The following is a 13,662-nucleotide window of genomic DNA, read 5'->3' on the forward strand; positions in this document are numbered from 1 at the left end:
ACAGACACAGACACAGACACACACACACACACACACACACACACACACACACACACACATCTCTCAATTCCCTACCTACTCCCTAGTGTGATCACCCAGGTAGAAACACACACAAGCACAAACATGCCCTTGTGGGCCATTTTAATACTAGACAATTTCTTCTTTTGTGCTCAAATTAACTTATCCCATTTGGTTAGAGACTGGCCTTACCCATCCCATGGTTGATAATTATATGTTACCCCTGATGATAATAACTGGGATCATACTACAGATAATTTTAGGGGATCCATCCATGGGATAAAGAATTCAGGAGCTGCCTGTGTCCACTATCAGTACAGGGAGGCAATCATTGGCTACATTATCTGTTTCCAATCCATAGATCCAAATTGTGCTTAAACATGGACAGGGATGAGCTTTTTATGTGAATGGGCAGTCCCGTCCAGAGTGGTGGTGTCCTTTGTGTGATATACCTGTCCTGACAAACAGCTCTGTTGATGTTGCAGAAGAGGTTAAGAGGTTTAAAGTGTTTCTTTAGTGGGCAATGTGCCCTTAAACCCAAAGTGACTTGGGGACAGGGGTTCTGTTTTGAAGATTTGTCTTCCCAATGAGTTCACCTGTTAATCAGCTCTATTTTTCACATCACAGCACAGGTCACTGAGAAGGCTAAAATAATTGGCTCTTCTGACTTCTTCACATATCTCATCATCCTTATTTTTGGCACTACCCAACATATTTGGTATTCTCCTCCTTAGTACTGTCCCATATCTTCATCATTCTCCTTATTAGTACTGTCCCAGTATCTTCATCATCCTCGTAGTTAGCATTGTCCTCTATTGTCATCGTCTTCATTCTTAGCAATAGTCAATATCTTCGTCAAACTTATTTTGGCATTGCCCATACAATGTTAGCCTCTAGAATGTAGTACTCTGTTTTGCTCATAAATGTTAGGATATACTTCAAGTTTCCTTAAGGTTCCTCCCAACACTGAAAACATCAAGGGCTTTATTTAACTGATAATAAGTGTAGCTGCATTGGCATTGGCACCCAAAAGGCGGTGTTCTACTGCCTGTTCACCAGTCTTCCTTGTAATCAGTTTACAAATTAAGTTTCTGCTCATGATGGCTAATTGAATGAAAATGCTAAACTGCCAGAAAAATGTTGACTGTTTATTATTATTATAATTATTATTATTATTACTATTAACAGAGATGTTAAAGCATATGACTTATCTGCTTTGCCATTGTATCTATATGAGAGTCTTGTCTGTTTCCCTCTCTCTTGTATTTGCATCTTCATTTTTTTCCCCATAAAATACAGACATAGGTTTTATTTTTATTTCATAGGTAGGTACTCGGCTATCGGCCCTGGGGCCTATACAAGCCCAGCCAAAAAGGTATCCTGGCTTTTGTCACCCAAGAAAATTATATTCCTGTGCCACTGTCATTTCATTTTACTTACTAAAACTGGCCCTGTCAGTTAGGCAACATTACTCTAAAACATTAGCTGTCATTTCATTTTACTTATGAAAACTGACCTTGTCATTTAGGCCATATTACCCTAAAACATTAGCAGCCATATAATTTTCTGTTTATTCCATTAATTCAACAAAGGCATTTTCTGAAATATGTATGTACATATGTGTATCTATCTATTTATCTATCTATCTATCTATCTATCTATCTATCTATCTATCTATCTATAATTTAAGTAAGTATACCCCACCCCTAGATAGGACAAACCAATGAAATACTGTAATGCAGTACTTACAGCGGTTTGAAGTTCTCTGGAATGGTATGGGATGCTCTCACGAATCCAGTATTCCCACTGCACAATGACTTTCCAACAAACCATGGCTGACCCAGAATGAGGAATCCAACAATTTTGATGTGTTCACCACTACAAAAACTCAACTCATCTGCTCCATCTCCCTTGTAGTCTCTGACAGCTGTGCATGTTCCAGTCCCTTAGAAGAAAATGCATATCAGTAACATGGAAACGTTTGGCTACTGTTAAGTGAAAACAAGCAGGCTGTTGGTGATGAAAATAACAAACATACAAGCAATATAGTACTGTTAATACCAAAAGCATTTCAATGAAACAAGAAATCTGGCAGGCACACATGGATCACAAAATCAATTGCAAATGAATCCAAGGCACATAGAAAAGTTTCAGTCACTTTTTATTCACAGAAAACCACAATGAAATAAGTGATTTTGTTATCAACTATTGGAGACTTAATCAGATGAAGGATAGGATTTCTATATCAAAGACCATTCATTACAACATGAACTGCAATATTCACGTTAGCACTACTATTGTATTAAATTAATTTAAAGAAAATTAGCAGCACACATTTTAAAGTGAAACAGAATTACTATTTACTTTATTTTTTTATTTTATATCTGTTAACCAGGTAAATGAATTGGCCCAAGTACCTATTTGAGCTATAACCTGGTCCAGAATGTAGATACTCCCAAACAGGGATACACATTTAACATAGCAATATACTGACAGACAACACAGCAATGATGTGTCCATTAAGGAAAGGTTGAGCTATCAGAAAAGCATTGCAAGCTACTACAGAAACAGTGCAGTAGTGTAACCAGGCAGAGTTCTTAGTACAATGTTAACAGACACAGATTTGTGGATATTCACATCAACGGCTGCGATTCAGAATGGTTACCTCCAGTTGTAAGTACTTTTTACCAGTGGAGGTAACTGTTTCTCATTCTTAGACAGTCCTAACCCAGTGCCTACATAAAAGAGGTGCCATATCAGAGTGGGCTGTCTCTCTGTCGTACTGTAAATGCTAATGAGGTATTCTTTGGGAACAGTATATGGTAATTAGCCCTGTCCTCTTGCTCCAAAATGACAATGGTAAGTGCTTTACATAGCCAAACAATTCATAGAACTGCTTGGCTATGTAAATCCTTACCACCAGCCACTGTAACTAACTTGACCACAAGCTCACATTCTGTTGAATAAAGAAGCAGGAACAGACTTTTCTAAAAAACAGAGATCCCAGGCAAAGAAAAAATCAACAGAATAAATTTGTCTGCTGATTTTTTCTTTGCCTGGGATCTCTGTTTTTTACACAAGCTCACATTCACCAATTACTCTCAGGGTGTATGATCGTGGATTTTAGAGGACAAGTAGTGTTATGTATTTATGTCTGTGGTTGTATATGTGAATGTATATTCATAGAGACATATATGTATACTAGGTTAACAACCACTAGGGCCCTTATAAACCTAGCCATGCAACCCATTTTTTGATTTATATAGTAAGTAATTTAGTGATTGCCTTAGTCCAACACAGACATAGGCACCAGAGCAGGGGTGGATTTCTGATTACCCATCCATTGGTCCAAATTGTGCTTAAATATGTTTAGAGGAAACACTCTGCTTCATGTAGATGGGGAGCATATTCCAGAGAATGGGAATTTTCTGGGAAACATATCAATTTCTTCAACATGTCCTATTTATAGCACAGACAAAATTTAGAGCTTTTGATCTAGTAGCTCTGATGCTGACTGTTTTGCAGATGTGCAAAGGGTTCATCAAAACAGGGTCCAGCAATACCTTGCATGCCGGGCAAAGATCACCTCTCAGTAGCCTGTATGATACAATGCAGAGAGACAGGGCTTTGCAAAGGACATTGTGTTTACTCCCTGTATTCTTTTTGCAAGGAACCTTTGTGGATGTTCCAGTTGCTGTATGTGTCTAGTCAGGTACATATCAAAGGGGACATTATACACAATGATGGGGCTAATGATGGCTAAGTACAGTTGTATGATGAAGTCTATGGACATACATGCCATGCCCCTACTTAAAAGTTAAGAAGCATAAAAGGATGTCCTTACTACCTTGGCTACATGTTGGTAGAAAAATATCATTATCTGCATGAGTTTCCATATCCCTGACTAGTGAATCTCTTTTTAGGGGTGTTTTATTGATGACTTAGTTACCTGGGGTGGTCAGTTTCCCAAAAGGTACTCTTTGGAATTTCTTGGCATAGGGTTTTAAGCCATGGCTTTGGCACCAAGTGCGTGTCTGTGTTAGACCTTCCTGAAAGGTGTTCTTTCTTGGAGGGATTAATTGACTGCCCCCAGTTCACAATCATCTGGGAACTTGGTCAGCCAGAGGACTATGACACTGGCTTTGACCTTCAAGAAGTAAATGCCAAAGAGTAGTGGGCCCAGCACAAAGCCCTGAGGGACTCCACTGGTGACTGACCTCTTTGTGGAGGTGGCTTCACCTATGCCAACCTCTTGATCCATGAGCCAGCTACCTATTCAGCAAGTTATAAAGGGGTTTATGCCTAGTTCCATAAGTTTGCTGACAATGACCAAATGGGGTACTGTGTCAAATGTTTTAGCCAGATCTAGCAAGGCAATATGCACTACTTTCCCCTCATTAGTTGCCTTAGTGACCTTTTCAAAGAAGCTCATCTGGTTCTATAAGCATGACCTTCCTTTAACAAGCCAAACCAGGATGGGTACAATGTCTGGCAGTCTCCTACGTCCTTGTTGATAATTTCCATGACAGTTCTTGCCGTAGCTTTGCAAATAAGACTAGTCAGACTAATGGGCCTGTGGTTATCAGGATCTGTTGAAGGTCCTATCTTATGAAGGGGAATGAATGTCACAATCCTCCATTCACATCGCACAAAGACTGTTAAAAGACTATAGTAAAATAGTGATTCCATGGGTCCTGATAAGTTGCATTGTAGACTGTTCAGGAGGCATCCCGAGATGTTTTTGTGACTATAGGGGCTGTGATCTTGGCTTTAGCAAACATATCCAGTACCTGTTCCCTAGTTATAACTGGAGGGATTTTGCTTAAGGTTATTTCTTGGGGATAGTTGGGGTGATGGGGGGTAAAGTTGGAACTGAATTTGACTGCTAACAGGTTTGCTATATTGCCAGGGTTGGTGAATGTGGCACCATTAACCACCGTTTCTTCACATTCCCTTGAGGTGTCTGACATAGCTGTAGAAGGCCTTGTGGTATCTTTCACCTGGGAGGCTACTGTAATCACAAAGTTCGCTTTGCTTGATCTAATGAGCTCTCCTAATAGCTTATTTAATTTTATGAAGGAGTTTTTATCCTTATGGGAATTATCTTTTCTGATTTTTGTCATATTTGTTTTCTTTTTGTTGTATATCCTGTTTAACTTGGCAGAATGCCAGGGCAGTTTGTTTCTGGGGCTAATTCTGAGCTTACTTCTTGTAGGTACAGCAGCCTCTATGCAGCCATTGACATGGCTGTACAGACTTTCTGAGAGCAATTCAGAGAAGTCCGCTATTTTCTTGGGCCTTGACAAACCATCACTTAATGAAAGGTACTTTGCCATAGAATAGCTCCTAACTGTTGCTGGGTTTACTGGAGTTATAGAATTGATTTTGGTTTCGAAGAAGACAGTTTTATGGTCAGACCTTACCACTGTGGATGAGACATGTGGGGGTGGTGGTGAGGTATTCTCCCTTATTTGTGAGTGCAAGGTCCAGTATGTTTGAGCCTCTAGTGGGAGTTTTCACTACTTGGTCAAGGGAGTTTATATTTACAAAGTCTGTGAATCTCTGTGCTTCTAGTTTTGAGGCCATGTACAATTCCCCAGTCTATAGAGGGGTAATTAAAGTCTCCCATGAGTAGAGTGTAAGGACAGATAGTAAGTGTCTCTGGTCAGTGCAAGTATGCATTGCGAACTTCTTAGGACACGGAGAGTAACTTATAGCTGTTTGGGATATGGTACAGGATTTTGTTTAAGGTGATCGGCATGTGCAGAAACTCCAGTGCATCCTCCTGTTTGGCCCACCTATTGGTGTGCTGGAGCCGTTTACAATCTCAAAATACTGAAATGTCGAATTTCAGTATCTCAAGACAATAAACTCAAATATTTAAAATAGCGAAAGTTCATAATCGCGAATTCTAATATCTCAGATTCGCGGTTGTGGCCTTACACTACGTGATGTCCGGGATTGTGTGTTTATGGTGCGCGGTGTTGTGTGTGGATATAGGTGTTTTGTCAGGTAAGTGAGGGTTTTTCAATGGATTTGAGTGGAGTTTAGAGTGTGTTTGAGTGTGCTGATATATTTGATGTGTGTGTGAGGGACGGGAGAATGGGTGTGTATGAGTTTGCTTTTGTTTCCTGTTTTTGCAATCTCGGAGTTAGTATATATAAGTGGGGGGGTGTGGGGGGCTCAGCCCCCCACATGAGGGGTACAGGGGGGGTCTTGACCCTCTGCTTATGTGTGCATGAGTTGTGTATGTGTGGAGTTTTTCTTTGTTTATGTTGTGATGTGGGTGTTGTGATGTATGTATGGTGTCGTGTATGCGGTTTGTTCGGTGTTTTGAATTGCACGGTTTTGGGCTCGGGGTTTTGTAGTTTCTGTGTTTTGTGGATTCGATTTCATAGTTTCCAGATACTGAAATTCGATGTTTCAGTATTTCGAGATTATGAAGTGAATCCGAGGTGTGCTTGTTTCTGATGTATATCAAGACACCTGCACCTTTAGCTCTTGTCTGTACAGCTCCTGGTCTAAAGTGTTGAAGGCAGTGAAACCTTGTGCTTCCTGGGTACTGTCTGCCACTTTAAATCATGTGTCGGTAACTGCACAGATGTCTATATTCCTGAGGGTGAGGAGGGCTTGGAGGGGGTATAGTTTTTTTATTTAGGCTACTGGCAGTGAACAATAATAACCTGAGGTTCAGTTCAGTTGATTTTTCTATGTCAGTCAGTTTGCCAATTTGCCATTGCATAAAAAGACAGTATGGGGTTGGATAACATTTTAGCCAGTATTCAAAAGCCTAGAGGGGACAAGTACCGACCATCCTTGGCAAAGCAATGTGGTCTATTAACCATGTCCTCCTATGTTGACAAATACTGGATCCCCTTAGAATGACACCAAAAATACAACCAGTTGTTAAAATAAATCATCTTTTGCTCATACTGTGGCATCATCCTCTTTGATGGTAATATGCAGCTCAATGCTAGACTCATACCAGTCTGAGACACTTAGTCTGAGAGCTCCATAATGTCTGTCTTTATATAATTCAGGGAGTTGCATCTTAGCTCATTTACCCCTATATGGACTATGATGGAATCATTCCAGTACTTGTAGTGTGTCGACGTGAGTGTGTCAGTGATTTCACGGATCCTTGCTCATGATATGTGACTAACTGGTTAGAAGGGCATCAGTATGTTTTACAGTAGAGTCCCATATAATGAGATTCCTGGGAAGTGTGGTTGCTTACCTTAGGGGCTTAGTGTTTAGGGCTACATTGAGTGTGATTGTGTGTGTGGTGTTAGGTGTTCTTTTTTCTGGGTGCCTTTGGACTTGCAGATGCACAGCTTTGACAACAGACAGTTGTGATATTTGATGTTTAGGAGGATTTCTTTTATGTGCCTCAGCATATGTTAGTCTGCTGTATGGTATGTGAGGTGGGTGTTGTGTGCTTGGTTTCAACAATTTCATATGTTGTGTACAAGAGTTTAACCTCCAGTGTCATTTAAGTACACCTCTCATATACTGTGTCTGTTTTTTTAAGGATTAAGTGGTTGTTGGTAAACATGAGACAATTGCTACATTGTCTCAAGATGCCCATATCCACCAAGCTGCCTACAGAGAAGTCAGGAAATTGCATAACCTTGCAGTCCAGTCCCTTGATTGGTGAGTTACAAGGGGGTGATGTTTTGGAGTTAGACAGCTAGTAAGGGTGTTTTGTTGGCGCAGACTAATAAGGGTGCTTTATTGGGACAGAGTATGATAAACAGTATAAATTCTACTAACTTTAATGTTTGCAGAAAGCTGAATAATAATAAATCTACTGGTATTCCCACTGGACGCCCAACTAGTTGCTGTAAGCTTGTCGAAATGCAAGGTATTTGCTCTATATTTGCTGCTTTACAGGGTACAGTTTAATGGACCATTATATTGGAAAATTTGCTTTCTAGGACAGATTTATTAAAACAATGGGTGGAAAGAGTACTTAAATAGCTTAAACAACAGACAATAGCAATGAAGGATGGGAGGGAGGAACTGTGGGCATCTGATTATCATACTGGGTGGAAGTCAGAGGCACAGCCTTATAAAAACACAAGAGGAAAATGGTGGGAGAGTTGTGAAAAAAATCAAGGAAGAAACAGGCTAGCTATAGAAAGATCCAATGAAATAAAGCAAATATTGGAGCTCTTTCAGAAATTTTAAAGCAATTTGCAGACATTTCTACATACATCATCTCATTCAATGACTTAAGTGCCATTACGTATTCATTCAGTGACTTAAGTGCCATTACGTATTCATTCAATGACTTAAGTGCCATTACGTATTCATTCAGTGACTTAAGTGCCATTACGTATTCTCCAGCTTGCCATTCCTTACTTTTTTGGTCCATTTTTTAATAAAACGCTCTATAAAGGTTTTATTAAACCACAGCCCCAATAAATTTAGCTTTTCCAGTTGTGATGTTACTACACGGTAATGTGAGCTACGCCCATAGGCTTTAATGAGGCAACTTAGCATATGTGCAGTGGTGCACCCATTAAAGTATGTGGACACAATAGATGCTTTGCCTATGTCTCTCTCACTGAAGTTAAACTTCTTTGTTTTTTCCTCAGCAACATCACTGCAAGGAAAAAGCAAATTTTAAGATTAATTTTAAATATGAATGTGATGACCAAAACATTTCCTGATGGGGGGGAGTGCTGTTCGGAAGTTTATGCCCTCCATGCTGTAGTGCAAAGGTACAATTCAAAATATCCACAAAACACTTAGTAGGGGCTGGGGCAGACACAAAGAACAGGGAAACAGAAAGGAACTGGAATGCAATTTCTCTGAGCTGCAGGTTAGAATTTCAGAAAATTTAGGTCAGTGTCTTACAAGGGAATGGGACAAACACAAAGAACAAGGGAACAGAAAAGTACAGGAATGCAACTTTAAAAAGGCAAAAGGTAAGCAAAATATAAACCTGTAGGATCAAAACTGGAATATCAACAAGTGTAAAAGCACTAAAGCACAAATCCTGGAGCAGAATAAACAATACTCCCACTAGTGAATTTACTACATTTAAGGTACCAGACTATGCAAAAATTTACCAGTAACACTGTTTATGGAAAGAATACAGTAATAAATGCCCGAACACAACCTGGCAGGTGACACTATTTAAAACCAGTAACAAAAAACAAAACAAACAAAAAAAAAACACACCTATAAAGGAAGTTGGTGTAGAAAATTAACAGATAGAATTCATAAAACATGAATTTATTAAATAAATGAAGTGATTTTGTCTCTGAGACTTCATCAGAATTAAACTCTACATAAACCCACTGTCATACATATATATATATATATATATATATATATATATATATATATAGTAAGATGCTTGTCCAATTTCCCAATTACAGATTAAATCAAATTAATTGTATCAATTAAGTATATCAGTAACTTTAAAAATTAAAGATACGCTCATTATCATTGTGTAATAAACATGCATTGCAACTAGTATTCACCACTTCATATCAAAAATTGTTAATGCAGTTAAAACAGTGTTACATTAAAAGATTCTTGTGTTTAATGATTTTAACATTTAAAAATTGTTAAAAGTTCATAAAAAACTTATAAAATCAGTTAACTGGTAAGTTACTCTTTGCTTTACAGCTCTACAGCTGATTCAGAACAGGTTTAATAGAAATGCTTAGTTGCCATAAAAGCTCCTTATATTCAAGTTTGTTCAACTAGTCAGCTTCCCTGGGGTTAACATTAACTTTATCTAGAATGCCAAAACATAAACTTTGAAAACTGGGACATGAGCAGGAATGCTTATATCAGCGCTAACATTACTTTAAGTTTTAATATCATAGCTGTGCTGGTAAATTATTTTTCTTAGTGTTCTCTCAGTCTTTCCTATATAGAATGATGGCGAAGTGTTGTATTTCGCTAAGTATACTATCTCTGTTGTTGAACAATTCGATTAATAAATCTAACATTATTTTTATTTATTTGTAATTGTTTTCCTGTGCAATATATCTACACTGCTTACAACTTCCACATTTCACCATCTTTCCATAGATACTGGTCTCTTTACATGTAACCTCGTGTTCAAAAATAAGAAGTTATGTACCTACCATGACGTTCCATGTTAGTTGTCTTCTTCTCGCCTTCTTTCTTGCTGGATGGGTTCGGAGCCGATCCTCGGCTCTGACTCGGCATACTAAAAGCTCGAGAGCTAATTCCACCGGCTTGAGGCTCCCCTATATCCCACAATGCTAGGCGGTGACTACTCAGATCTCGTTTGGTAGCTATACCAAGCAATACTAGTCTCCAAAATGGAGTAACAAGATTCGGAAGAAGAAACACAAACAATTCCTGTCGGTCTGTCCAGGCTTGGGGGAAGGAGGGTGGGACGCAAGAAAGAAGGCGAGAAGAAGACAACTAACATGGAACGTTATGGTAGGTACATAACTTCTTAATGTTAAGTTGTCAATCTCGCCTTCATTCTTGCTGGATGGGACCGCGTCCCTAGCACCTTATCCCGGGTGGCCTATCGGAACAGACTCTTGAGAACAGTGGAACCAAAATTGGCACGGCTTCTGGAAACCATGTCCAATTTGTAATGTGAAATGAATGTATGAGGAGAAGCCCATGTGGCTGCTGCACAGATTGAGTCTATTGGCAACCTGTCCTGAAAGGCAATGGATGTAGCTAATGCCCTGGTTGAGTGAGCTCTAGGTCTTGAGGGTAATTTCTGATGTCTAATCTCATAGATGAAGGTAATTGTAGAAGTTAACCATCTAGACAGAGATACTTTGGTAACTGGAAGGCCTAGTCTTCCTTCTGCATATGACAGAAACAATTGATCAGATTTCCTGAGTTGTTTAGTTCTGTCTAAGTAATATCTCAGTTGGCGATGAACATCCAAAAAATGCAGCTTTTGCTCTGATCTATTTGAATAGTTAGGGAAAAAGACGGGGAGATCAATAACCTGGTTTAGGTTAATTTGAGAAGAGATTTTTGGTAAAAAAGATGGGTTCGTCCGAAGAGATACTCTGTCTTTGTGAAAAACTAGGTAAGGAGGACGACTGCAGAGGGCTTGTAGTTCTGAAACTCTTTTCGCTGAAGTTATGGCTACCAGAAAAAGTGTCTTCCAGGAAAGCAATTTTAGAGAACATGAAGCTGCTGGTTCAAAGGGGGGAAGAATTAAAGATGCCAGAACCAAGTTTAAATCCCATTGAGGTGGAGGGTCTTTGATCAGAGGTTTGAGGAGAAATATACCTCTTAGAAAGGCCTTACAGAGCTTGTGAGCCATAATGCTGGATTCTGAAACACCCACATGAAAATTTGAAATGGCAGCCAACTGAACTCTAATGGTTGACGCAGAAGATCCTAAATGAAAAAGTTCCGCCAGGAAGTCTAAAATGGATTGGATAGATGCAGTAAAAGGATCAATGTTTTTCGATGATGCCCAAAGGGAAAAACGTTTCCATTTACTAGTATAAATCTTCCGTGTAGAGGATTTGTGAGAGGCTATCAATATATCTCTGACCGAGCGAGATATTGAGGGAAGCCTGGCTAAGGTAGGAATCGGAGAAACCATGCTGTGAGGTTTAGGGAAGACAGAGATTGGTGCAGCTGACCCGACTGATGGGTAATCAGGTCTGGTACTGGGTCCAGATGCCAAGGCTGCTCCAAAAGGTAACGATGAAGAAAGGGGAACCATATCTGTCGAGACCAGTAAGGGGCAATGAGGATCATAGTCACTCTCAAAGCGATGGCTTTCTGAATTAGACGAGGTATCAATGGAAAGGGGGGGAAGGCATACAGAAGTCCCCGGGGCCAATCGTGGACTAGAGCGTCTCTGGTGGGTTGGACTGGTAACGGGAAGAGCGTGAAGAAGTCTTGACACTTGCTGCTTTGGGGAGTAGCAAAAAGATCGCAGCAAGGATGACCCCATCTTAGAAATACCTCCTCTAGAACTGATGTCTTTAGAGACCACTCGTGTGGCATGAGAATTGCTCTGCTTAATCTGTCTGCAATGACGTTGGATTTCCCGGGGATGTGCGTCGCCGTCAGAAAACGTTGAGAAGAGATCGCCCATTGCCAAAGTCTGAGTGCTTCTCAACATAAAGGGTATGATCTGGTTCCGCCTTGTTTGTTGATGTACCACACTACGGACATGTTGTCCGTTTGAATTGCAATAGTCCCTATGGGAAGAGAGTCGTGAAGGGCTTGCAACGCTAAAAGCACTGCTCTCATCTCTAGGACATTTATGTGCAAGTGGCACTCGAAGGGTTGCCATGTGCCCTGGACTGTCCTGCCCTGATAATGCCCCCCCCCACCCAATCAGGGAGGCATCTGTTGTCAACGTGGCAACTGGAGGGGGGAGAGAGAAGGGTCTTCCTTGGAGAAGTTGAGGTGACGTGACCCACCAAGATAGTTGGTTCCTGCATACTTGAGTGATCAGTATGGTATGGGACATTGGGAGTCGTTGAAAGGACCACTGGGTGAAGAGCATCCACTGGAGGATCCTCATGTAAAAGCGAGCTAAGGGGAGAAGAGGAATAGCTGCCGCCATGAGTCCCAATACCTTTAACACCAGTCTGACTTTGACTTTGACCAAATGCAACAGAAGGGAAACTTGGTTCCGAATGTCTAAAACCCTCTACTCTGTGAGCGTTGCTGAAAGAGTCTGCGTATCTAATTTTGTGCCTATGAAAGTAACAGACTGACAAGGCGACAAGGCAGATTTTTCGAAATTTATTGATATGCCTAGAGCTTGACAGGTTTGCATGGTGAAATTTCTGGATAGTAAAAGCTGATGCCTGGTGGTGGCCGTAAGGAGCCAATCGTCCAGATAAGGAAACACCTGGAATCCCTGGCGCCTCAAGTGAGCCGTGACCACTGCCATGCATTTGGTGAACACTCGGGGGGCTGTAGTGAGACCAAAGGGCAGGGCTCTGAACTGGTAGTGACTGGCTCCCAGCCTGAAGCGGAGATATCTCCTGGAGTGCCGGTTCATTTTGATGTGATAGTACGCGTCCTGAAGATCTATAGAGCACATCCAATTGTCCTGACCCAAGAAGGGTAGGATGGACTGTAGCGTGACCATCCGCAATTTTGTTTTCTTGACAAACTTGTTTAAATGACTGAGATCTAGAATGGGCCTCCAGTCCCCTTTTTTTGGTACCAAAAAGAATTTGGAGTAGATTCCGGATCCTTGCTGGTCTGCTGGGACTGGTTGGATGACTCTTTTTAATAGCAGCTTTGAAACTTCCAATGCTGCTTTTTCCCTTAGACCGGGTGGAACATCTGGAAGGGATTTTTTTGGTTGAGATGGAATGTGAATAAAGGGAATTTTGTAACCCTCGGATATGATCGACTGTACCCATTTGTCTTGAGTTAGGGAAAGCCAGGCTTCTGGGTACAGTGATAATCTTCCCCGACTGCCTCCGGCGGACAGTCGGGCAGCCCTCAGGGGTGCTGAAAGGGTTTGTCAGAGAACACCTCTCTGCTACCCTGGTTTTTGGACCTCCTCTGCCTCTGGGGCGTCGATTATTGTTCCCCCTCTGCCTCTAGAGGGAATCGACCCTGTCGTCAGATGAGACTCCCTGAGATTGTTTACGAACCACATCTTCCTCCCTCTGACCCTTGGGATAGGGTCTA

At 40.8% G+C, this 13,662-nt stretch overlaps 1 protein-coding gene across 1 annotated transcript in view; it reads right to left on the reverse strand.

Moving 5' to 3' along the window:
- SH3TC2 (SH3 domain and tetratricopeptide repeats 2) overlaps window positions 1-13,662 on the reverse strand; it is an 819,499-nt gene that overhangs the window by 157,833 nt on the left and 648,004 nt on the right. The window contains exon 9 of the mRNA XM_044069012.1: window positions 1,768-1,963. Within this exon, the coding sequence (XP_043924947.1) occupies window positions 1,768-1,963 (196 nt within the window). The remainder of the gene's footprint in view (window positions 1-1,767; window positions 1,964-13,662) is intronic.

The sequence above is a fragment of the Protopterus annectens genome, chromosome 4.part0, assembly GCF_019279795.1.
Source record: "Protopterus annectens isolate FY-2018-M chromosome 4.part0, PAN1.0, whole genome shotgun sequence".
NCBI lineage: Eukaryota > Metazoa > Chordata > Ceratodontiformes > Protopteridae > Protopterus > Protopterus annectens.